At 40.3% G+C, this 25761-nt stretch overlaps 1 protein-coding gene across 1 annotated transcript in view; it reads right to left on the bottom strand.

The window, feature by feature from the left end:
* EPSTI1 (epithelial stromal interaction 1) overlaps positions 1 to 25761 on the bottom strand; it is a 50247-nt gene that overhangs the window by 12084 nt on the left and 12402 nt on the right. Inside the window, exons 3-8 of the mRNA XM_086611853.1 lie at positions 25346 to 25429; positions 21519 to 21592; positions 20803 to 20886; positions 15022 to 15095; positions 3809 to 3902; positions 518 to 601 (exon numbers count right to left, since the gene is read on the bottom strand). Of these exons, the coding sequence (XP_086467979.1) occupies positions 518 to 601; positions 3809 to 3902; positions 15022 to 15095; positions 20803 to 20886; positions 21519 to 21592; positions 25346 to 25429 (494 nt within the window). The remainder of the gene's footprint in view (positions 1 to 517; positions 602 to 3808; positions 3903 to 15021; positions 15096 to 20802; positions 20887 to 21518; positions 21593 to 25345; positions 25430 to 25761) is intronic.

Raw genomic sequence — 25761 nt, forward strand, 5'->3', positions numbered from 1 at the left:
TACATCTGCTTTTTAGACAATTCAAAACTCTTCATTTAGGTGGTTAGCAAAGCAATAGAGAAGCATAGACACTTAAGAGCAAATCCAGGTGCTTCCATATCCCCATTTGGGGAGGCCGGGCACATGGACCTTGATTCTCTAGAAAAAGACTATTCAGAGTCTGAGATCATCATGAATATCTCAGTAAGATTACTTCTGCCTGAAAGAGAGGAAATTGGTTTCCTTAGCCTATGAAATCAGGTACCATGGTCAAAAAACGCTCTGCACAATAGTTCAAATGGAGAGGCGAGCAGGAGCTAATCATCAAGATGCAAATAGCCTTGAACTCAGAAGGTAATTGTCCTGTCCCTGTCCAAATTTTACAGCTTGGCTCATCTCTCACCATATTTGAAAACAGTGACTAAATCACTTTTGCTCAAGAGAAGCTCTGTGCGTAGGCTACAAGTAATCAATGTATTTAATTGGTTTCACAGCATGCAAAAATGATACAATATGCAAACTGTTAATGTATAATTACCTTCCTCCGTTGTTCTTGCTTCATTTCCTCTAATCTTCTGTTTTCATCCTCTCGAAGAGCTTGCTTATAAGTATGGCTCCTAGTCTGTTGTTCAGCAGGGCATATAAACATATTGGTGTGGGGAGAGGTGGAACTAAAACCCCCAAATTATTATTCCCAAATCTTTATACAGGTAATTAACAAAACAGAAACAGTTGAATGATTCCAGTTACTTAAAAAACAGATTACTCTCAAGACTAGAATTTAAGCAAGAAGTGGTCTAAAGCTCTCAGTTATTCGATTTGGCTGAACGTCCATCTGCACGTCACAACAAGGCAGCCATGTTCCAATGGCAAGCATAAAGAGATCCTGAGCAATGAGAAAACACAATCAGGACATATGATAGTGAGATGGGGTATTCTGGGAAGAAAGAAAAGTACTGAAAATACTACCATGATAACAGGGCAGAAGGGAGGCGTGGTAACAGGGGAACCCAGGATTATTTCCACAGGAGTATTGGAAAAGCATTTGTGGAGGTAGGGCAACAGAAGTTGAGAGATCAAGTCTGATATATGATTTGTGGGGCAGTCAAGAGAACTGAAAATCTGAACTACACATCATAAATAAAGTATTAAGCTGAGTAAGTTTTCATTACAATAACTAGCCCTTGTCTTTCACAAGCTGTAGTTCCTAGCAAAGAGCCAGCCTACCATTAGGATCTTATAGGATCCTTAGGATTTTATATATAGGAAGTTACACTGTAAAGTCTTTAAGCACGGACATAATGTAGCACACTAAATAACAAGACAGTATAATTTAACACAAGAAGTGTGCAGGTTTGACTTTACTGAGGAATTTGTTGCAGGTCTACACAATGTTCTCAAAACTTGATATATGCGAGCAGAATGACATCATTAAAAAGACAGGCACATAATTTGCTAAAAAGACTGAATAGAGAAAGCAATTATTAATAGCTCAATTTTGAGTTGGGAGGAGTTGTTACATGTGTCCAGGGAGACTCATTCTGGGACCAATATTATTCATTACTCTCTGTAATGGCTTGGAGAATTGTGTGGAGTGTATGTTAATCAAGTTGGAAGACAATAAAAATCTACACAGGATTGGTAACACTTTGAAAGACAGGATTAAAATTAATTATGAGCTTGATTAAATAAGCAGGCCAAAAAAGTCACTGATGACAGAGTCACTCCAAAGAAGTTAAATTTGTTCACGCACATCGAGTAATATTTGACACCGATATTTGAATTAGGCATGCTAAATTAATATCACTATCAAAGAAACGGTGTGAGGGAAAAAATTTGATGATTACATTGTCCCAAACATTTTTTAGAACACGAATTTTAAATTTAAAACAATCACATACATATATATATATATGCCCTCCTTTTAACATGAATATCAGGCACTTCCTAAGCTTATCACACTTCGCTATTTCAAATACATTGTTCCTGAATCTTTTAATTACCCCAGACAAAGGGCAGGTCCAAGATAACATCCAAACTAGAATTCAGTTTTAACCCTTGGTTTAACATTTTGGCACTGTGCCAAGATTATTTAGATAACAACTCATTGGCTCTGTGCTTCAGCCTCAGAGCACAGAGGCTGCGCGTATGCCTATAGACCGTATTTCATCCAAGTGGGTTGGGAAGACATTTTGCTCACTGCGTTGCTGCATTAAAAGCAAGTGGTGGATTGGTTCACAAAGCTATCGAAATGCTGCCTTGCAAAAAGACACGTATAATATCAACTGGTATTAGTAAAGAACAGTACAGATAAACTATGTATTTTATATGCTTGGATACTAGTGAAGCTAAAGACGAACTACGGTATGTAATTTGGCATAACTTACAAGAAACCCTTCAAAAACTGGAATGAGAACGACACACATAAGTAGATGAAGTAGAAGACAAAGGCTAAAAGTAGGACCTGTACACCTGAAAGAATTCAGGGTTTCTTCAAACACCCACCCTCTTCTATATAGATATGAAGACACCACAACAAAACGCTGAAATCCAAGTCAGTCCAGGGGACATGAGCTCACTTGTCTTCACAGTTCAATGTTCACACCATATGAAAGGCTACAGACCTGGGTCGTCCCTACCGAAGAACAAGATCCCCGCTGTTTGGAGCATTGGATGTTTAAGAGGGAGGTAGAAGTGGTTTCAAGACAATTTTTCTCCCTTCCCATAGTCCTTCACATCTTGTTTGACCACCCGGGACTACCAAAGACAGTCCGAAAGCCACTCTCTTGCAATTGACCTTCTGCCCAACAAGGCTGGGCAGAAGTTGGCTCCTTCAAGCTATATATCTGCCCACACACGTTAAGATTTCTCTAGAGTTTCCAGAGACACAAAATGACCTGAAGAATCAAAGGGGAAAGGACCATATGTTCCATATCGCCTTTCTTTTTCATGCATTGAAAACCAGGAAGAGACACTAGAGGCAAGACAGAGCTGTCATAGATTCTGTTTGCAGCAATTTCTGAACAGGAGGGTCTTGCACATTTCCAAGGCTTCCAAGGAAATATGGAGGTAACTCTTTCCCTCTCTTTCCTCAACTGTTGGTGTTCAAGATTGTATACAACAGAGGGCTGCCCAGATTGGATACTTCCAAGTTTCTGCTGAATAAGGACCATTGCTTGTAATGACAATTCTCTGTCTTCCTCCAATTATGAATGTCCCTAAAGGAGAAATACTTCTGTCTCAGGGTTAATACTTCTCACTGCAAGTTTTTAGTAGGAAAGCTTGGTTTAGACACGAAGAGACTAATCATATGTGAAAAAGCCTTTTTGAGGCAATTAGAATAATTAAGCAATACTTTACCTATTTCCTAATTACATTGATGCTTACCAGCCCATTCAAACCGGGACAAATTCCCCAAACAGTCTGTAGAACTACTTTTAGGATGCAGTGAGAAATAAGCTTCTCTTCTGACTAGATTTTCAATGCAGTAAAGCACCCGCTGACATGAACTAGTTGAGATTTCGTATAAGCTTGCCACCAACCGATGGGTACAGAGCACATTTAAGATTCTGATCTGAACTTAGAATATAAATCTGGCACTCATTTATCAGAGACATCTGTGAGTAATAAAGGCAGTCCCCTACTACGTAGGATACTCTGCCAGTGTGTAAGAGACAACGTAGGCAATCTCATTCACCCAGAAAGACTCCTTGGTACTCACTGAGTTATGTCTAGGCAATTAAGCTCAATTAGAATATTCTAATATTACACTATTGACAGCACCTGGAAAGCTGACAGAAAATATTGCACATGCCATGGTTTTGCTTACCCATGCTGTAGATTCTGGGCCACGATTAGCAATCTGACAGGAATCACTCTTTGGCAAAGCCAAGTCCAATCTGTTCAATAATTCGTTGGTTTTGCTATGAAGAAATCCAATCCAAGTAGAATTGTTAGTGCTTCCATAAAAATAAATACAGCTTTTTGTTACACCCTTGGAATCTAGCCTAGACATTTTATCATGTGGCTGCCGAAAAACATCACAGGTGGAACAAAAGGTTATGGAGACAGACAGAATGAAATGGGACAGAGGACACAGAACCTATATTGTGGATAAGACATTTGCTGGGTGCAATTTTTAAGCAAACAATTACTGTCATTTGCATATTTGAGGTCTACAGTGGCTACGCTTTGCTCATTGTAAAGCTCCTAAAACACAGACTTGCATACCATCAGACTTGATCTGAATGGTACTGCTTCACTGAATTGTTGCAAATTCTTCTACCAGACCCATAAATCTCAGACAACTAATTTAAAAGCGTATTTTAAGGAATTTTCCTTCATGTTTAATACAATGCAGCCTTACAACAGGTTACTTAATGAAGCAGCAAGATTTTGAAGCATTTTGTAGCATTGGAAAAAAAAAATGCCTGTCTTTAGTTGAAGCAGAATTGCACAACGTTGTCATTTCCTATTCTGGCAAGGGCCATTTTAGTTTTCCAATCACATTCCTTATAAACCAGATTTTCAAAGTAGCATCACTTTGCTCACAGTTCAAACAAGTACAGTTAAACAAAGTCACAAGCAACAATATAAACAAATGCTAAAAATAAGAGTTTCAGTGCCGTGATCAGGAATCAGTTCCCTAACCTGCAGATCAAAGCATATATATTCAACTCTTCACTCACTCAAAGGAACAGAGTTAGAGGAAAGAGGCAATTTTATTTCTGTATACAGCTTTGGAAAGCATGAAAGTACTGAAATGAGAGTAGAAAGAGTGCTTCAAGAGGCGTTCAACACAAAGATTTACTCTGCTAACAGGGCAAGCAGCTAGCTCTGTGGGGGAGAACATGCCACTAACAAAGACAGCTACTTAACCTTGGAGAAAAAGCCTTGGCTGCCAAAGAGTAATGATGACTAACTGTTGAAATAGACTACCAAGTGTGTTTTTATCTTTCACTCCACAATCCAAAATGGTGAGTAGATGCATTTTTGGAAAATGTCCTGCCAGTCAGTGGTTATATTGAGGAGAAGTGGGGAAAAAAAAAAAAAAACAAGAACCCACAAGTTCTTCTGTGCTACTATACACAATAAAAAAACATGTTACCACTTTAGTTACAGATTACTTGCTCAAGATGCAGCAAGTCATGTTTTTAGAGTCTCAGCATTATCAGTTCATTCTCTCCTCTCCATTACCTGGGCAGTTAACAGGCACCTCAGCCAAGGCACCATACAGAAAGGACCAAGTGAAAACATAAGTTTCCCTGACGTACAAAGAACCTGTCTGTTGAGGTTAGATGAATTAATACTCTCTTCTTACCCAAGCTATAAGCACACACATTTTTGCATGAAAGATGAGTGATTGAGTGGTGAGACTGCACAGAATAATTTTGGGAACTTTAAATTTTAAATTGCAGATTTTGTGTTTCTCTACCTATGTTAAAATTGCTAAAATAACCATTTATTTCTAGACCAGAAGTACTAAGAACTCCTACAGAAAGTCTGGAATATATTTGAGAGGTTGTAGCTCTGAAAAGAAATACCTAGCAACTTAGGGGTATAGCTGGATGTCCTAGTTCCTTATGGATAGTAAAAGAATGACTTGGGGTATGTGGAAGTTCTCATTATTTGCATAAAAATGGGGACGAGGGTTCAGACACTGCCTTCCTTGGATCAGCACGCTGATAGATGAAAAGCTAACTCAGTTTCAACATTAGAAAAGATCATTAGAAACATGGAAGCAAATAAAGTTTCTTAGCAAGACTGTGCACTGTCTTTGAATACAGAACAGACTCTACTACACCACATTAAGTAATACATTAATAAAATGTTCCTATCACAAGAAAGTTACTCAGGTTTTCCATATTTAACTAAAGACAAACTGTCAAGTCAGTCATATATGTTAATTTGTTGTGTATCACCTCCATGGAAACCCAGTAATGCACCTGGAGTTGCCAGATCTGTCAAAATATTGTCTGAATGGTACTTTTCATAATATTAAGCCTAAAGTCATCACAATGCAGAGCATAGCCCATGCTGCAGGGAAAGAGGAAAGTCAGAGAGATGACAGTTCAATTAACGTTCCAGAGACGAAAGCATTATGTCCAGAAGGACATTACCATATCGAAGTGTCCATAGGTGTTCTATATTCAGACAGCTGGAGCAACATCTTGCTCACTTGCTAAAACTTCAAGGGATAATCAAAGTTGCTAATAAAATGTGTTCCTCTAAACTAATTAATATTAAGAAAAGAAGAGCGTGAGCTGAAATTATTTTGAATACAGCAGCATCCTGATACCATTCAAAAACAGATAGGCAAAATGAGATCCAAAATTTAGAGAAACCAAGAAGATGGCACCCTTCTAACAGGCTGCTAACCTGAGCTTTTACTACCCCTAAGTATCCATCTGGAAGGAAAAGAGCTGTTCAGAAGCACTGGTTAAGCTGGAGTGATCTTATGAGGATATTTCGTCTTTTTCAGTAGCCCTGTTTCCCTTTACACTGTTTCTCTGTTAATTAAATTATGTTAATCCCATACTGGTACATTTAATAGCACCAGGCAATACTCTTAGCATGGGAACTCAGCCATCTATATTGTGGTAACAGTTCCTGGAATAGTTTTGACCTGTTTCAAATAGCACTTTCCCAAATAACTCCAGGCTGCTGTCCAGGAATGAATACCAACCAGAAGTAACTCTCACTTTGGAGGCAACTGTCCCGTTTTGGGAGGTAAAAAAGTTTGGTAGCAATGGAACCAGGCAGTCTCAGGCCTGTTGGCCTCAAAAGTGACAGTGATTGACAGTGTTTAATTTATTAGCACAATTGCAGCTGTGGTGGAGTGAAGCACAATATTGGAATCAGAGGCTGAAAAACTGAATGCGTGTGCTCCTGCATTCCCACTGGGGTTAGACAAGAGGGTGGATATAAAAGCCAGGGTGAGCCTAGGTTCCTCCAGCCTAGGTAGGAGTTCCTGTGGATCAACCGTCTTGACAGCTGGAAAGCAGAAAGCTCCACAGTTGACTCCAGTGGGCAACCGTGGAAGATCTGGAGACCCACACTGATCTCCTTGCAGGACCCGAAGTCTAAGATCCTATGCAGAATAAAGGCTTTAACTTTGTGTCTCGCTTGATCTTAACTCTTGCCTATTTGGGTAACTCCTGTCACATCTACAAGGCAAATAGAAGAGCCAGTCCTGAAAAGGATTCATCCTTCGGGACACGAATAAAGATACTGACTCAGGCCCCAGCATCTCCTTCCACCCGAGAGTCACACAGCACCACCCGCTAAGCTTTTCATTTGAGACTGTCTTCCTCTCAGAACAAAGATGTAAAGAAAATAATTTCTCTGCCTACACATAAAGTTCTTGGCTTAAGTTTGTTTTACAGACTCACATTAAAAAAGCATCAGTTAAAAAGGCTTCTTGTAACCTTCATTACTGCTTCCCTATGAAACTAGAGGCAGTTAATACTTTTGCTTTAATTGATGGATATTGAAATGCAAGGATACAGAAAAATATACTGGCTAAAATTCCAGTGCTTTTGAAAAAAAAAAACAAGCGCAATGCTTTTGCATATATCATAAATCTATTTAGTTCTGTTGACAATTTGTAAAAGATAATGGCCACTCTTACTACTACTGAAAACAAGACATTTCTGAACTCCTTGTTTTCTCAAGCTGCAGGATCTCCAGCATTAAAATTCTGCTCTAATGAACATCCACAAGTATGCTAAGAGCCATTCAAAAATAGTAATGAAAAATAAAAATAAAGAATCCCAAGCCAGGTAAATCATTATAGCCATTTCAGAGAGGAGACCACATGAGTAGTCACTAAAGATAACAAAAGTAGCAACTAGTGGTGAATGACGTGAGCACACCAGCTTCCAAATTCATTGTCAGTAAGCAACGCTTAAAGTGATATTTCACCATTTTCTTCCAATTCAGCTGAAAAACTGAGAACCATGCATAATGCATACACAAGGTTAGCTTGACACATCTGCCCAGAAGTTTCACGTTCGTTTTTAAACAATAGCAGAAAATGAAAACAAAAAACAAAACTGAATTTCATTCAAGACACATCTTTTCGCAGCACCAGCAAGCATACCTACACTTCTCCTCACTTCAACATAATTCAGTGCCTAAGCAGAACAATTTTTTGCAGAAATTAAGATCAGTTGCTTAACAGTATCAAAGCCTACCCACAAGAAAAGCTGCCCTTCATTTCAGTGAGGTTCATGGCGGGTGTGTTCTTATTAATGCCTTTGTTCCTTCCCCACCGAGGGCTCTGCCTTGCACATTGTCATATACATCCTGGTCAGGCACTTGCCATGACCCATAAGCCAGGCTGGTTGGTTTTAAGGCCATTCCTGCTCCTCAGTCATGTGACCTAGCAAAATCAAATGCTAAAGTAGAAGAAATTCCAGAAGTCAACGCAAAGGTCAAGGAGATTGCTGTCCATTTATGCAGGTTTCCCATAGATTCTGTGTTGGGAGATGCAGAAAGAGATTCCAAATGGAAGCGTAGTTGGGATTTTCACAAATGAAAACCGTTTTCTAAAGTGTGAATGACGCTGGGGGTCGATAACATCATTTGTGAAAATGATCCCACCAAAAGGCATGTATTTAAAAATTAAGCCATTAAGAAAATTGGAAATAGCCTGAGTGGGGACACCAATGGCTTTTACTGGTACACAATTACACATGCCTCCTCTCATGTGCCCTCCTCTTCACACAGATTTATCACAGCAACAAGAAGTTTACAAGGTTTAGGTAAATTCAGAAGGCTACAAGCAACTGCTACATTTCCCAAAGGTCTGCCATGACAAGGGACGAGGTAGTAAAAACACCTCCATCTGTCAGCAACAAACATTTCCCCAGGCATCACTATAGGCTCGGGGAAGAGTGGCTGGAGAGCTGCCTGGCGGAGAAGGACCTGGGGGTGTTGGTTGACTACCAGCTTGATATGAGCCAGCAGTGTGCCCAGGTGGCCAAAAAGGCCAATGGGATACTGGCGTGTATCAAGAATAGTGTGACCAGCAGGAACAGGGAAGTGATCCTGCCCCTGTACTCGGCACTGGTGAGGCCGCACCTGGAATATTGTGTCCAGTTTTGGGCCCCTCACTTTAAGAGAGATACTGAGCTCCTGGAGCGAGTCCAGAGAAGGGCGACTAAACTGGTCAAGGGGCTGGAAAATAAAACTTATGGGGAGCGGCTGAGGGAGTTGGGGCTGTTTAGCCTGGAGAAGAGGAGGCTGAGGGAAGACCTGATTACAGCCTACAAATACTTGAGAAGGGATGGTGGGGAGGTAGGGGAAGGGCTCTTTACATTAGTGATGGGTGATAGAACAAGAGGAAATGGGTATAAGCTTAGTCAGGGGAGATTCAGGTTGGATGTTAGGAAGTATTTCTTCTCTGAAAGGGTTGTCAGCCACTGGAATAGGCTGCCCAGGGAGGTGGTTGAGTCCCCATCCCTGGATGTGTTTAAGAAAAGGGTGGATGAACTACTTAGAGATATGGTTTAATGGGAGATTAGGGACGGTTGGACTGGATGATCTCTAAGGTCTTTTCCAACCTAGAAAATCTATGAAATCTATGAAACATGCCCTCAGCTTTACATGGACTCTGGTCCTTCTCATCTGTCCCAACTCTAACCACACCTGCAGGACACAGTCCACTTCGGGGTAAGAAGAAACAACAAACATCAGCCATGTGCAAAATTGTCAGCATGAACTAATGTGTGTTTTGGGGGGGCGGGCAGGGCAGGGGGATTCATCTTTTGCTGGAAGCTATAAGGTGAAAGACTACAAAGTGAAATAATTAACCCATTAAATTGCCATATGATGTTGATGGCTCTTCCCCAATGCCGTTTCCTGGGAAGAAAGGCTATCCTCTGGTTAGTTAGTTCACTTGCTTTGCAGCACAACTCCTTCCAGTAGCCACATACCAAGCTTAATGCAGTATTCACAGACCTCACTGAGAGTAATGCACGAGCATACTAAGGAGAAGTTGGACAAATCTGATGCTAACGATCAACACTGTGCTATCTTTGGCTGGTAGGCTTTCTTGTCTGCAAATTCTTGAGCATGTGTTCTTGTTCCTGGGGATAAGAATAAAAAATGTGGTACTAGTTTATTTTAGGTACAAGAATTCAAGAAAGTATAAAAATAGTTGGGTTTTTTTTAAAAAAAGGCAACTTTCTCAGCAGAATTATTTTCATCACTTCCCACCCACATTCAAAACTAACCTTTCTTGTCAACTCACTTGCTTTTCTAGTTTTCCTGACTGGATGAAAGAACACAGCTAGGCTATTCTTTCCTCCCACCAACTCATCTAATATTCTTGGAAGTTCTTTTAGATATCAAGATTCATTTATTATCTAAAGTAATAAGCATAAATCCAGTTTTAAGGAAAACATAGTTTTGTATAAGTCTATTGCATAGATCTTCCATTCTGTGTGCTCCATCTGCGTGTGCAATCTGCTTCTATATTTTCAGCCAGCTTGCATGGGCAGATTAATGTGTACAATTAGAAAGCAACCTCACAGGCGTTCAATAAACTGCCTTCATTATTACACTCAAGAGAGTCCCTCTGGATGTCTATAAAAGCCTAGTTTTCTGCCTGTTAGCTAAATAATTGACAACGCTTAAAATAATCAGGAGCAAATGAACAAAACGAAGACCATTGTGGTGAAAAGAAGCAAACAAAGGATTCTCAAGGCTGCGAAACCTTTTTGTGTGAGCCCTCTTTCATTCTCTCTAGCAACCTATATTAGAAGTCTGGTCAGGTTTACATTTGCACTTCTGTGGGGAAAATTTGTTACCAGCCTGCTGTTTGAACCACACATCATAGGGAACTGAAAACTGGCAAGGACACTAGTATTTATCCTGCAAAAATAGATAGATAAATAGAAATTCTGTTTTGATTCAGGTTTTATTTTCTTGCATTTTATGACTTTTGAGAAAACTGCTTTGGCAGGCAAGTGTATATCAGCTTGGTTTGGTGAACCTCCTGCATTGTGTTTGGAATACGCACTTAGAGGCACTCTGGCAAATTCTGTTCCCGGCTCCAAATTCTGAGCAGAATATATTGAGTGCACACATGTACCCGAGCGCAGAAGTGCCAGGAATTTTTACAGGAGTACAACCTTCACTAAAACAGAGACATGAATATGTAACAAAAGGAAAGATGGAGTGATACAACAGCCATCATGTACTATTAAAAAGAAACTCTATGTGCTAGACTGCTTTTCCCATTACATAAATAGGTAGATAGCTATTAGAAACGCAGTGGACCACATCCAACACTACAGTTTCTGAGAAATCTAATCCAAATCAGATAAAAGCACCATACTAGAGAGCTGGGCTAAAACCTTAGGAGATACGCTACAGTTCAGGCAGAGATTCATACAGCGAGTCATAGAGAAAAGCAAGTCATGAAGTGGACATCCCTCATTACTTTTTAAATGACATTTTTTGTGTCCTAACTAAAGAGAGAGGGCCTGAAAAGTCCTGAGCCAGCCATCTAACCTCTTCTTCACTCCCATTTGGAAAAATGGACACTCAGTCCTTGCCTGACAAGGATTAGCAATTGCAAAGTATGGACTACACAAGCTTTAATTATCTTTTAATGCACTCGGACAGAAACAGAGTCCCTACCACAGGCCATCAATGTAAAATGCATCCAAGACACCATTACTCAGAAAGAAGGACTCCATTTCATGTGTAAGTAGTTTCTGGTAGAAAAGTGCACACGTACTCCTTATTTCTCGATCTAGTACCTGCAGAGGCAGAACCACAGCAACTCTATCGTCAATAAATCCCTCAAGGGTTTCTCCTCTGTTAGTACAAACCATAGCAATCCTGCCATGCAGCAACTCCCCCAGCCCCAAGTGTGGTCCTGTGTGCTGTTCAGGCCTTTTATATGGAGCTACTTTAGGAGATACCTTGTGAGCTTTGTCCATTTTAGTCACCTAGTAAATCTTGAGTCCACCTGGGTCAGAGGAGCTGATGATCCCGGAAGAGAAAGACTCACAGACTTCTCCACAGTGCTCTGCATGCGTGTCTAGACCTCATTCTCACAAGACAAACACGTATACTCAAGCAACTATGATAACAAGTACAGCTGACTTTCAAGGGTCAGTTGTACACAAAGAAGCTAACAAGGTTTTCAAGAGATGGGAAATAACTGTATTCCGCAGACAGTGGATGAGGTTGCAGACAATTGTTCCTTTTGGCATTCGCTTACTTCACATTACACCCTTTGAAAGGGGATTTCAGTAAGAAGTTCCTGTTTTTAATAGTGACAGGGATTTAATCGGAACAACAAACTTCTGGGCAGCATTATACTTTATTGTCAGAGTACATTAATGACATGAGAATCTTAAGTCTCTTTCCGTATCAAAAGGAAGCAGCACTTCATACAAGAGAGGTACAGATTGGGCTGTACCCCGTGGAGGCAGATACAGCCAGAGGTGGTGATCAATTTTAAAAGGTTTTCCAGCTAATGAGGCTGCTGGTAGGCATTGATCTCCTCAGGAAAATCGTGATGTTGCAGCTACAGATGCTTACAGAGGACAGACTAACAAGGCAGCTTATCTTTTGAAATGGCTCCACAGGCCATGACTTTGCAGAGGTCATTGTTTTATATGCAGCACATGACCTTCCTTCCCCCCTCTCCCAGCAAGCGGAGAAGGAGATCAAAATACTCTAGCAGAGACAGTGAGGAAAGGGGCACAACCTCATATTTATTCTCTTCGCCTCTAGACATAGGCTTTTAGATGATGGAAGTAATGAGTCACTCGTTTTTCCATAGTATGCAAAAGCACGGCTTTAAATATCAAGCACTTTTCTGTGAACACGTCTCTAATAACCAGTAGTACATGAGAAGAGTTACTTCACAAGACCTGAGATGTCATACAGTTATCTTCTAGTCACTACTGGATGTTGTGGCCCATAATGCAAATGCATCTTAGCAATATGACTTCAACAACACCCAGTGGTGAATCCATTACCGCTCAAGACTCCTCTTCCTCTGCCCACTAGAGGATTCTTTTGGACCAGAGAAGGCACTAGTGTCACTTTGTACAGCATGGGAGGTTTTGGTTAACCAAAATTCCATTCACTGTAGGTAGCTTTTCAGCTCACTTCCTCCAGGTGCAGTATTTACAGGGCCCTCCTTGTGCATGTTCAATACATAATACACATAAATAATCCTCTGACAGTTGAATATAATCTCAAGCAATGGAGCTCAACAGTCCATCTTTATCTTCGGTTGCATCAGTCCGTTTGGTTTCCTAAGACAACATCAGCTGAATGCTGACAAGGTTCTCCTAAATCAGTGGACAAAACGTTCAGCAGTCAGTCTCTTTCCCAGTGGCCAGGTAGCCTGAGCTCCTGCACCACCTGGAGACCATGTGACTGTCCACATGAAGGTGTTTCAGAGGGTTTGGGCCTGCTTTTGACAGAATCAAGCTTACTTTTAATGGAAAAAAACCCGCTAATCAGCTGAATTCATTTCACTCTAAGCAAAAAAATACGTATGGACAGGGAAGGTGAGGGAAAGGAAGAGATACATCTCTGTTCATAACTAAATAAGCCTTAAAATAATAAAAAAAAAAAATCAGATTGAATGTGAAGATAAGAACCCTGACAATCCCCTCAGGAAAAAGTCATATAACTGAGGACCCTGCCCTGAAAACATCTGATGAGTTTGTTCTAAAGTTAGGCTCAAAGAGAATAAAGGTGTCTAGTCTGTCAGGAACAGGCAGAGATCTAAAGTTGTGCAGGGTCTTCAGAAATCTTGAGGAATCAAGGTGTGTGTGTTGGAAATCCACACTGGGACAAATAGAGGAGAAAGAGCAGGCAAAATACCAATACCTAGAGACAAACTTTGGCAATATATTTAAGGAAAGAGTTGTACCTGAAGCCAAATGTGAAGAAATAAAAGCAAAAAGACAAGAAAGGCTAAGATCAGCAAGAAAACATTAAAATGTCTATACATTAGAGAACAGACTCTGGGCAAATGATGAAGGAACTAGAGCTACTAGCATGGGACAAAAGCGACTCCTTTAAAGGTCACAGAGGAGGAAAGAGCAATCAATCATGCTGAGAACACAGGTGAGTAATTTCAGGAGCCAAAGATAAAAAAAGGCAAAGGTGACTAAACAGCATTGTGTGCTAATTAGGTGATAGAATTGGTTTGGATCAGTTAAAAATTAAAAAAGAGGGTAGAGTGAACTGTCAAGGCAGGAACTCCACTGCCAAGGGAATTAATTATGTCAGGAGTTAAGCCATATCTAAATCTGACATTAAGGAGGTATTCTTGGGAAACAGGTCTTCACAGTAGATCTTTACATTAAAGCTGTAGGGCTGTGCTAAATATAGGAAGTCCTCATTATTTCCATGTGGATTAGATTTCTTTACTAGTCACTAAAATAAATGGGTGGAGATGTAATTTAGATCCTGTTTCCATAATTAGTCTTGGATTGAATGATCACATATTGATTCAGTTAGAGAAAGAAAGCACAAAGTCATTCTGTAATTCACAGTTTTCATTTCAAAGTGTGTGGTTTGAGAAGCTAAGAGAAATCTAGTGAACCAAATTGCTCACAGAATAAGGTATGGAGGAGGCTTGGAATATTTCACAGAATTGTGAAGTGGTTGAGGTTGGAAGGGACCTCTGGAGGTCATTTTGTCCAACTCCCCTGCTCAAGCAGGGCCACCTAGAGCCAGTTGCCCAGAACTTTTGAATATTTCCATGGAGGGAGACTCCACAATCTCCCTGGGCAACCTGTGCCCATGGTCAGTCACCCTCACATTAAATAAGTGTTTCCTGATGTTCAGGAGAAACCTTCTGTGTTTCAGTTTGTGCCCATTGTCTCTTGCCCTGAAGTCAAAAGTTTTAAGTCAAAAGTGAAAAAACAGCAACAGAAGACAAACCCTTCCTGAGCCGCAAATCAGACAACAGCAAACAAAAATTCCCATAAAACCCCAAAACAGAAGGACAAGCAGATGGGGAATTTTAGGTAATAAGTTTCAAATTTTACTTACTAATATTGATTTTCAAGGAACATCTCTCTTCTTTGCATTTCCTGTTGCCTTTTTTTAGCTTCAAGTATCTCTGCCTATAGCATTAAAAACAGGAAAACGTACTTGAAATTTCCAGTAAGCCAGAAACAAATATTGACTATTTAAATTCCAGTATTTCAATATTCTGTTTTTCAAAACAGCTATAGCAGCAGTTGGGGACAGAAGTAACCCAATCACAAATTTAAAAGCGTTCAGACATGACAAAACAGCTCCTAACAAACTTGTCAAGAGACTAGTCCGAAAGAGAAAACCGCACCATGCTCCTGGCAGACTCATCTGTCCTTGCAAAGGGCCTCATGAGCCTTCATGGTTCTCATGCCACAGCACTGTTGGGGCCATCTCTCAGTATAACTGATGCAACATTGGTTCTAGTAAGAAGGTAGGTGAACCACCGCACCAAAGCAGGTGATAGTCTTTTAGCACTGAAAGCACTGTGATATGAGTACATGTAGCTCTGCACATACACCTGCAACCTTCAGAAGCATTAGGTACTGGCCAGTTGAATACATGCTAAGATGGATTAAGGTGGGAGACATTTGTATTTAACCAGAGTTATTCAGTCTCTGATACCATGCCCAGGGCAAGAGTCAACAAAAGCCTCGATGCAAACTACTGCTGTGAAAATCTGGGTATCACACAAGGGATCAAGTCCTTTAACGCAAAATCACACATAATTTCCAGTGGAAGGTTTTCTAAGCTGCCTCACTCCCTGAATTTAAGTAGAATAAAATGTTAAAAAAAAGCAGAAACTAGAGAACTTGCTGCAGCAGCAATATGTAGCTCAAGCTAAATTCCAATCAAAAGGAGGCCAGACAAATTTTTTTTTGACACACAGACTGTAGGTAGGTCCAGTTGGAAGAGCTGTCAAAAGGCAGTTCAGTGTATTAAAAACACACATCAGAAGTGCCAAACCAGGATTTCAGCCCTACTATATTTTTAGCCCAAGCTCCTACACCACAGTTGGTGGTGGGATGTTCCAACAAGAGCTCCCACCGGAGGTTCATGACAACTAGCTTGTTGAGCAACCTGCCACCTCGGACTGTCACTCTGCTCATCCCCCATCCTCAAAATGAAAAAAAGTAATTGTTTGGTAATGCATCAATCTGACATTACTCTAAATGAAGTGCCCTGGAAATTTCAGACAATACATTGCAGAGATGAGAAGGAGGCTGTAGGTGGGAATGGCCCATTTGGTCAGAGCCTCATATCAGGGAGAGGACACTGTACCCAGGTGGAGGTATTGTGCAAGGCCAGGCAGAGCAGGGCGGGGGGGGGGTATGTAAGGGGGAAAGTGGTATTAAGAACAGGGCTGTAACCCCCACCCCCTTAATTTTCTTCCTGTCCTGCAATCAATAACATTTCAGAAAAATTACGATTCTTCTGGCAGTTAACTCAATTACTTTGCCTTCAGTGATTTCAGGGTGAGTATTTAATTGGATAAAGAACGACTGTCTGGAAGAGATTTGCAAAACAAGCGCAAATTCCTCCTCAGCACGTATTGGATTAAGAAAAAAAAATCCTGTCAGATGTCTGCAGATAGGAAAAGAGACACTATGTTGTGTAACAATGATATAAACTGTTGGAAGGTAAATGACTTAGAGGTTGCTATTTGGAAAAAAGCAATGGGGAAATGAACAAAAGGAGGAAGACAAATCTCTGAATAAGGTGTCCCATTGCTGAGTCATTTGACATGCTGAGACAGTAGTAGAATGTATGAAGTACTGATGTAATTAAAAAAAAAAAATCAAACTAAAGTAAGGAGTATCACGCCACAATACAGGTAAATTTTGATAGCATTCAAGGGATATCCTGTTTGTTCCTAACCCCCTCTACCCAGAGACAGATGACTTTTTGGGGCAAAAGACTCCCACTCATCTGTGCAACTTAACAATTTACAGGGAAAGAAAAGAAAGAGGAAGAAATAAAATCTGGTAGCACCTATTATTGTCAAAGGCGATGTTGATACCCTCATGACACCAGTGATAGCTCTCAGGCTTTTCCCCACCACTGCTCAACACTGAAAGCTGATGCCTTGACCTCTGAAAAAGTATTTGGCATGGGATCCATCATCATATTGAACTCCTAAAAGTTCAAATCCAAAGCTCACCGGAGTTGCGGTGATCTAGCTCCCAGCTAAAACAACACAGTGATATTAACTTTTAGAAAAATAACTCTTCAATATCACCCCCATCTCCCACTAGATAAAAAAAGGAGGAGATATCCTACAGCTATTCTACCACCAGAACAGTGCCTGAAGAAAACTCCAGCATATTGGAATTATTTACCTGTGGCTGGTGTAACTGCTTTCTGCTCTGGAGGTTTATCGTGGGCCCCCTGCTTAGGATGCGTACAAATGACAGGCAACAGGACTGGGACATTCACTAACTAATGACAATCTATCAATAGACATTGCCAAAACACTCCACTTTTGGCATGGTCTTCAAAAACAAAGCCAAGAGTGGAACAGCTGTGATATTGAAGGTAAACATGTTGAAAACCATTAGCAGAAGGTCTGTAAAGTGCCTGGTTTTAACAAATTCCCGAAAAAGGCCATTCATGACGATTAACACAGTCAAATTAAAGAGCACATGATTTGATAAAGAATAAAACAAAATTATAGCTTATTCTAAATAGGACAGTTTCTAAAGATGGCAAGACTGTTACTATGGAATGTAAGAGAAAGTTGCATGCAGTAGAATTACACTGAATCTTTTAATATTTAGTCAAGATTAAGAATATGCAAGGAAAGGCTAAAGGCAGTGTAACAGGAACAGAAATTGAATGACAGGGAACAGAAATATCCAGTGAAGTTATGCTATTTTGCATACAGCACAAATTCAGAAAGCACAAAAAACCAAGAAGCCAACTATCAGCCACTTGTTTATTTTCTTGGGAGCTTTGACTGTCCTTTCATCCAAAAGACTCGAAGTTATGGTTCAGTCTGAGTAAAATCTGTGAAAGGTTGCACAAAAGATACCCAACTGGAGATGCCTGCTACTAATGAGCAAATAATAATAATGCTCCTTCCCATGTACTCCCAGTCTTTCTGCACATCAGACACGCGTCTCAGCACTAGGGACAAACACAGAAATAGGGACTCCTTGCTAACATTACAAAGTCTCTCCAAAATTATTTTGGTGAGCACTCAGATTGCTAGTTTAGAAGAAAATCCGAACTCATGCAGCCCAGGGTTATCCCATGAACAAATCAAAGCACTTCCAGGACAAGCTGCCTGATGTGGAGCACATGTGATCCCAAATCCCATACACTGCCACACACAGAGACCCAAGTACCAGTTCACACAAACTGGTCCCATAAAACACAGAATGGGATGGAGGGGCGAGGATTCACCTTTCTTCTCTCTGGGAGCTGGAGAGATACAAGGTAGATGCCAAGAGCATTGGTATTCCAGCGCCTAACCTCACCGTTAATTAAAGAATGACAGAGACAGGCAGGTGGACTCGTGCAGATGGTAAGGCAGACCTTCCACATTTGGGTACTGCTTTGGCAGACGCCCAGTTTTATCTTGGTCCCAAAGATAACAGAAGAGTGGATACTGCTTTTCTCTGCAAAACGAGCATTACAGATATAATGTAAACAGATCCTATGTTCATAAGCAGCACTGGCTTACAGTGCATCATCCTTACAATCAAAGGAAGACTGAGCTGAGTACCAGCGCCCGTTCTAGTCATTGTGCATTACTCTGGAGGGCTTCACCATACACGTTTGTTGGCAAAGTAGCTCTCCAGCTGGGAAAGTTTCAGGGCCCCTGCTGATAAATCTGGCTAGCCGTTATCTCCTTTCAGACTGTCAGACAATTTGGGTTTTATTGAATGAATAATAACCTTGAGCAAAAGAAAGACAGGCCAGCAAGAAAGGAAGGCTCATGAATTTGCAGAAAGACATGCTCTCAGATGATATCCTGCAGGTGCAGTTGCCTACAAATCTAGCAGTTAAAAAAAGAAAACAGTTGTTCTCCTGCAGTAACTGGGGCCCAGTGTTGGCCCTACAGTACCAGTTCTTTAGGATCCCTTTCCTGTCATCCCCAGTTCTCAGGAGCCTTTCATCTGCAGGCAGGGCGAGATAGCCAAACTGACACCTTTTAGTGGCTTTCCAGCATGCTTTTCTTAAACACAGAGTTGAATTTTTAATATATAAACATCTTCCAAGCAGAAATCTTCATCAGCTCAATCACAATTGTGGAAGACAATCCAAATAAACAAATTCAAATTGAGAGCTCCTCTTCATGCTCCTGTGTTTGTTTGCTTTGTGGGTATATGTTTATTTACTCAAATTAAACATTCTGTTTGGTAAAGACATTTGCCATGATGTTACATTCTCCTTTAGAATAAATTGATAGTTATAGTTTTACTATCTACAACATCTATAAAGATTTTATTATCTGTGGGACTGAAGGTAAAGAAATTAAAAAGCATGAAACCAAAACTGATACATCAATATATTTTCTAGGTGTAACTATAAATTATAGCAGTTTTGCAACATTTTACTTGTCTGATGCCCATGGGCAAAACCCATATATTTAACAGGTGAATAAAACATAATTAATCCTTCTTCTACCATTGCTATCATCCCTGCTTCCGGAGCTATACATGAGCTGGTAACTCTTAATGACATTTTCACATGATAGTATTTAATGCCTCTGTGAGCTACTATGTATGGGCTTATCCTCAAAGACTAATGCTAATCACTGAAAGACTGGGGACAGACTAACCCTTACCTAGAGGCAATTAAGGCTATTTTTGTTTATGCGTATCCTTGTATGCTATCCAGCAGTGATGGTTTTTTAATTAACTCTCAGCCTTTAGCTTAAGTACAGAAGATCATTTTTACTGTCATGGAGACAAAATTTGCAAACCTGACATCTCCCTTTCTCTCATTACTACTGTGCACATCAGTATCATGCTCCTCTTCTTTTCTTCTTTTTGTATAAATTCCATGTTACGTTCTCAACCGAGTGTTACTTGGTTTCTACCAAGAAAATGAGAATGAAGTTTTACAAAGGTTTATGCAGCACAGAGGACAAGAAGATGCTTTGTGAGAATAACTAGGAAAAACAAATTAATGCAAAATAAAACTGAAGATTCAAAAGTGAGCTATTGCTGGTGTCAATATGTGGTGAATACTAGAAAGAAAAGTGATCTTACGTACTAGCAATGCATCTGGGTGTGCTCCCCCTCAGAAGGGCTGGAATGGCATCTGAATTTCAGGCTGCACTCAGCATAGTGCATATAGACTACATTGACCCTTTCATAATTTGGATGCTTTTTTCACCATGACAGACTGGATTTTCTTGTATTCTTCCCATGTGTACAGCAGGCAGTTACGGATTTCTATAACGTCTTTGTGCCATTTGCCACGATTAGGTCTTATAGAGAAAGCTCATGCCAAAGCGAACTACATAACCTGTATCACTATTCACAACATTAACCCTGACCCTAGCATTCTCCCTTTCTCTCTGCTAACTCTTCAGGATGGATGGAACCAAAAGGCTAGAGTTTGGCTAGAGTTTCTGAAAAGCAAAAGGAATGCCCAAACCCCAAAGAGCACCGGGTCAGATATCCTTCAGTCAGCTACTAAGAGAAGGACTGGATTTCCTAACTCCCCAATTCAATCCGGGGCTAACGTTTCACTTAATTAACCTGTTTCATGTAGTTCAGCAAAATCAAGCATCAAGACATGAACCTTGTTATATGGCTCCAACTCTGCAGTAACCATGTTTACCTTTTCTCTCTGAATTGCTTTCTTTTTCAGGATTTCAGCTTCTTCAGCTGCCTTTTTTGCTTTTACATATTCTTCTCTCTTGTGCTGTATGACAAACATAGAAAATTCTTTTACATATGTATGTGTAGAAAGAACACATAAGGTAACTTGAATTGATTCCTGTACTGCACATCTTTCAAATCTAAAGTACGTTTGAGGAAAGTTTCCAGAACTTTTTCTTAAAATGAGACACTGAATAAAGCAGGCTGTGCACCAGCTACTCTAATATCAGTTTTAAGAAGGCTGAGAAATCTAGGACTGATAAACGGGCATCCATGCAAGGAATTACACAGCTGACTGATAACTTACAAGCATTTGCACCTTTTGTAACAGGAACAACATTTCTACATAAGCACAGGATGGGGTGGTACATTGATCAATTAGTCAAAGTGTAGGCAGCATGCTGGAAGCTGCAGTGAGGCATGTAAGTGGCTTTACAACTGTACTGGTTAGCATTTTAGGTATGATCTCTGATACGAGTAGCTACATATTTATAGCCAGATTTCTCATTTTCTTTGGTGCAGAACATTTGTTTCCAGTTTTCTGCTCCTTCCTTTAGGTTTCATGATTTTCTTTTGTCAAGCAGCTGTGAGTTTATTTTATAGTCACATGAAACACTTCATGAAAAGCGTTTTTTCAAGTTCTTAAAATAAACAACCAAATTTATTCTTCCTGACCTTTTGTTGGTATTTAGATTGCATGAGCATCATTTGCTGTTTTTGCCTTGCTTGAGCCTCTGATTCCTTTCCACCTTAAAAAAAAAAAAAAAAAAAAGGAAAAATAGCATAAATTGCATTTTGCATCAGCATTTTAAGTTCAAATGCCAGTCATTTCAGAACAGAGCAATATAACAGATTGGATGTATGAATATACAGGAAATTTTTCATAATTACAGTAGCTGTCTGACATTAAAGAGAACAGACAGGAGACCTTTTTGATCCATTCGTCAAAGACAGTAGCTTGTTATTTACAGAGCATTCACTGTATCATCCACTCTACCAGCAAATATGTCCTACAGTATATGATCAGTTTACCGAGGAACTATTCCATTTTCAGAAAAATCAGTCACGCTTTGCAGATGAGTCTTCATTTTCAGATCCAGCTTTCCCCACCTTTTCTCAGTTCGTCACGCACAGAATAAGAAATTTTATTGCCAAAAAGTTTCTCTTTTGTCAAATTTAGGAGCTTGGAGTCTCTGCCAGCTCGAATGAGATGTTATCATTTGAATATCTTCTAAGTAAAGTCTTGGGGCTTGAGGAAGAATCCCCTTTCTGGAATGGAAATCAAAGCTTTTTCCGACAGACCTCCAGGTCTGTCCATATCCAGGTAGCAGAAGGTGCCCTTTCCAGAGGCATAGACTATTTTTTGAGAACATCTAAAGCTCTGGCCATAATGTTCAGCCTTCAATTAAATAACAAAACAAAACAAAAAATCCACAAACAAACAAAAAAACAAACCACACAGAGAAGGTGATAATAGGTCCTGAGGGATAGAAGGAGTGGATTTGATTCTATTATTTGGCTCTACTATTTTCCAAAGTATTTTCTTACTTTGGGAAAGCAAATAATTCATTCCCTCAGTTGTTGCTAAAAACAGCAGCAGGTCTCACCCTCTTCCGAGGATTAGGGCTGTATTTTCACTCACTGATTTCCTGAGAAGTTCCCCACTATGCGACTGTTAATTCTACAGAAGCAGCTGGACCGATCTGTGCTACCTCAGGTGCCTGAAAGGTCAGGCAACTATACTAGGTCCTTCAGAAAGGATCACCCTTCACTAAAAGTAGCTTTCTCCACTTACTAATGGAAGATAACTAATTTTTAGGTGCCTTTGTGAGGTTCAGTGAATGGGAGATCAATTCCCTAAGTGTGGAAGCATTTCTGTTCACACAGATAACTCCATAAGATTAAGCTCTCAAGACAGACTGGCCACACAGCATACAAGCAACAAGCCTGCAGCAGCAATAAGCATACAGCTGTCATTGTAGAGTTGCTGCTCCCCACGACTAGGAAATAAAATTGCTACTAAACAAGTTTTGAAACCTTTTGGATGCTTGATCTTTCTTTCTTTCTAGCCTTTTATTGGCAACACTTAACACTCCTGTCTTCACTGTGTTTTTCTGCCTGTACTGCCGGACATCGGCTCAAAACAAGTATTTTAATGATCATTATTAGCCATTGCTTATAGCCTTTCAGCCAGGTTTAATTCATTCAAGTCGGCTTGGCTGTTAATGTGTCAGATATTTCACTGAAGTCAGAGTGTGTCATGACTGGCTTTATATAATACGATCAAGAAAGAGGCCATTGCGTTCATGAGGCATGATTTGCTGCTCCACACATTGCTTATGGAGGTGGGCGGATCCTGCATCCTTCAGTGCTCTCACCCCTCTGCGGTACCCAAAATTTTGCCAGTCAAGTATTACAGAGTTGAAATCCAGAATACTTATTTCCCTATGGAAAGCATGAGTGTTAAGAAACCCCAACTTTAAGAATTCTCTGGTGATTTGGACTAGATGTGTAGTCTCTTAAAATCACTCTGAGAAAAGAACATAACATAGTATTTTTCCTTAATGAGTACCTATAGTTGTGAAATTAGAGATGCCACTTTTTTTTTTCTCCTTCCTTGAGCTCTCTTCCGTTCCAAATTTGTTCCTGTGGGAATCAGATCTAATAATCTTTGCACCTCACCTCTTTGCAGATGCACAGAACATAGTGCATGTGTCTCAGTCTCCAGGGATCTTTCTAAGTGGCAGCTAGACAGTGACTGAAGAGCTCATATAACCTCTTTGAATTCTTTCAGTTTTTTCTTGCTTTTTTTTCCCTTTTAATTTGCTTCTTTCCCAAGAAAGTTTTTCAAGGCAGTGGGACGAGAAGAAGTCAAGACTCCCCACGCTCAGTTACTATGGGTTTGCCACCACGTCCCCAGTCACACGGCCAGTCTGCACACGTTCTGCGTAGACATTGCACACCAAATTTCTGTTTTCAGATTTCACTTTCTTCAGCAAAAAGCTTTGTGGTCCTCTTGGGACAGAAGCATGTCTTCTAGGAACTGCTTACAGGCAAGCAGCAGATAGTATGTATGAACTCACAAAGAGCATGTCTGGCCACAAAACTCCACAAGACAGTGGGAACACAGGACATTGCACCAACTTGCAAAGGTAGGTTCACCAATGCAAAAAACTGAGACTGAGGCTGCAGGACAAAACAAACATGTGGGACCAGCATCACCTTGACCAAAAAGCCAAATCTCAGTTGGGGTCAGCTCAAATTCCTCTGTCCCCTATCTGGTATCTATTTTTATACACAGTACACCACCCCAAACTTATCTTGTGTAGCAGGGCAAAGAACGAACTTAGTTCCCAGGTCAAAGGAGACAATATCATGTACTGTGCATCCCAAATTCTCCTATAACAGCCAAGGGAAGGAAGGGGAGCTCTAAATCTACAAAACTAATAAAAGCATCATTGTAATCATGCACTTTGTCAGAATGAATTTTGTCCCATCTTTATTAGTGCAGTTCCTCAAGGTCATCCCATTTTTACTGCACAGTATCCTCATCATGTTCTGTACGGATGATGCTTTCAAGTCTTGTCTTGTCAGCAAGTTTTGTCAGCTCTCTCCTACTTCTTGTGCCAAAGACATTAAAGGAAGATACTAAAACAAGATAGGTCTGAAGAATGGTACTTGAAATGCACTTCTAATAACCTTCCTCTTGCTTTTGTACAACCTGCAGTCATATTCTCTGCACCAGAGTAGGAGTGGGCTTCGTTTTTTGGGGTCTTTTAAATTTCATTTCTTTTTCTTTAAATTACTTTTAAACTCCCAAAACTCCCAGTGCTGAATTAAATGCTTTATAGTGGGTAAAACTGAAGAGATCACTCTCATGAGTTTCTCTCGTGTGTCTAGAAAAAAAGTTGAGTATCTTATCAAACACATCAGTTCACTCTAAGTTCCTGTAGCTTTTTATTCTGTTTTTCATTTACCCATCTGTGGTGGTGTTGTTATAAAATTGGTAGTATAGAGCCTCATGCACATTTAGTCTGCAAATGCCCAAAGCTGCAGGGATCACTTCTGCCTCTTCAGGAACCAGCCATCAGGAAGGCACACGTACCGGACCCTGACACAGAGGAATTTTCTTATGGGTAGCTGGAGAGTCTCCAACATGTGCTGTCCATCTGTGCTCCAATGCCAAGTGTGTGCCCCCTCAGAGACATCAGCCACAGACAACGTCACCAACAAAAGCGATAATCCACGTCTTTTCCCCAAATGTGAGTATAGATTTTCTGCACTGATCTCGACAGATTTCTTGAGCAACAATTTATGCTGATTTGCTTCAGAAACATCTTCATTGCCCTGACCATCAAGGTGCACAGAGCACAGCAGGCTCATATTAACCTTTATTGACGCTGTATCTCTATAATAAATAGCATGTGAGAAAAAGTGAAAAATGTCTCATGTCCTGGAAAACAAAATTTTACAATTCATAATAGCCAATTTATATGTCTTACCCAGTCTCTGTGGAACCAGCTGAATTGGCCCTGGCCTGTGCTCTTCCTTCCACCGCTCCAGGTCATCTAGTTCTTTCTGAGCGACTGAGCAGGTACGAAAAGAAACAAATATATGGCAGTTAGAAGCAGTACTAAAAAGCAAGCGGTATCATTAATTGCATGTAACCCTGAAGACCCATCCAGGAATAGACAAACTTGTTCTCAAGGGGTGCAGACAACCCCCAGGAGGTTACACAGTCACTGCAATGATCAGCTAACAAGGCAAATATTTTGCCTAACTCAAGACTGTATGGTGAGCAAACCCTAGGACTCAACCCCAAAAGCAAAGCAAAAACCAGCTAAGGGACCGCTAATAGACTGCTTTTTTAACTTCTGGGAACCTGTAGGTAAACACCACAGTATTTACTCCTTCAGGT

This window comes from Tauraco erythrolophus, chromosome 1, assembly GCF_009769465.1.
Source record: "Tauraco erythrolophus isolate bTauEry1 chromosome 1, bTauEry1.pri, whole genome shotgun sequence".
Taxonomy (NCBI): domain Eukaryota; kingdom Metazoa; phylum Chordata; class Aves; order Musophagiformes; family Musophagidae; genus Tauraco; species Tauraco erythrolophus.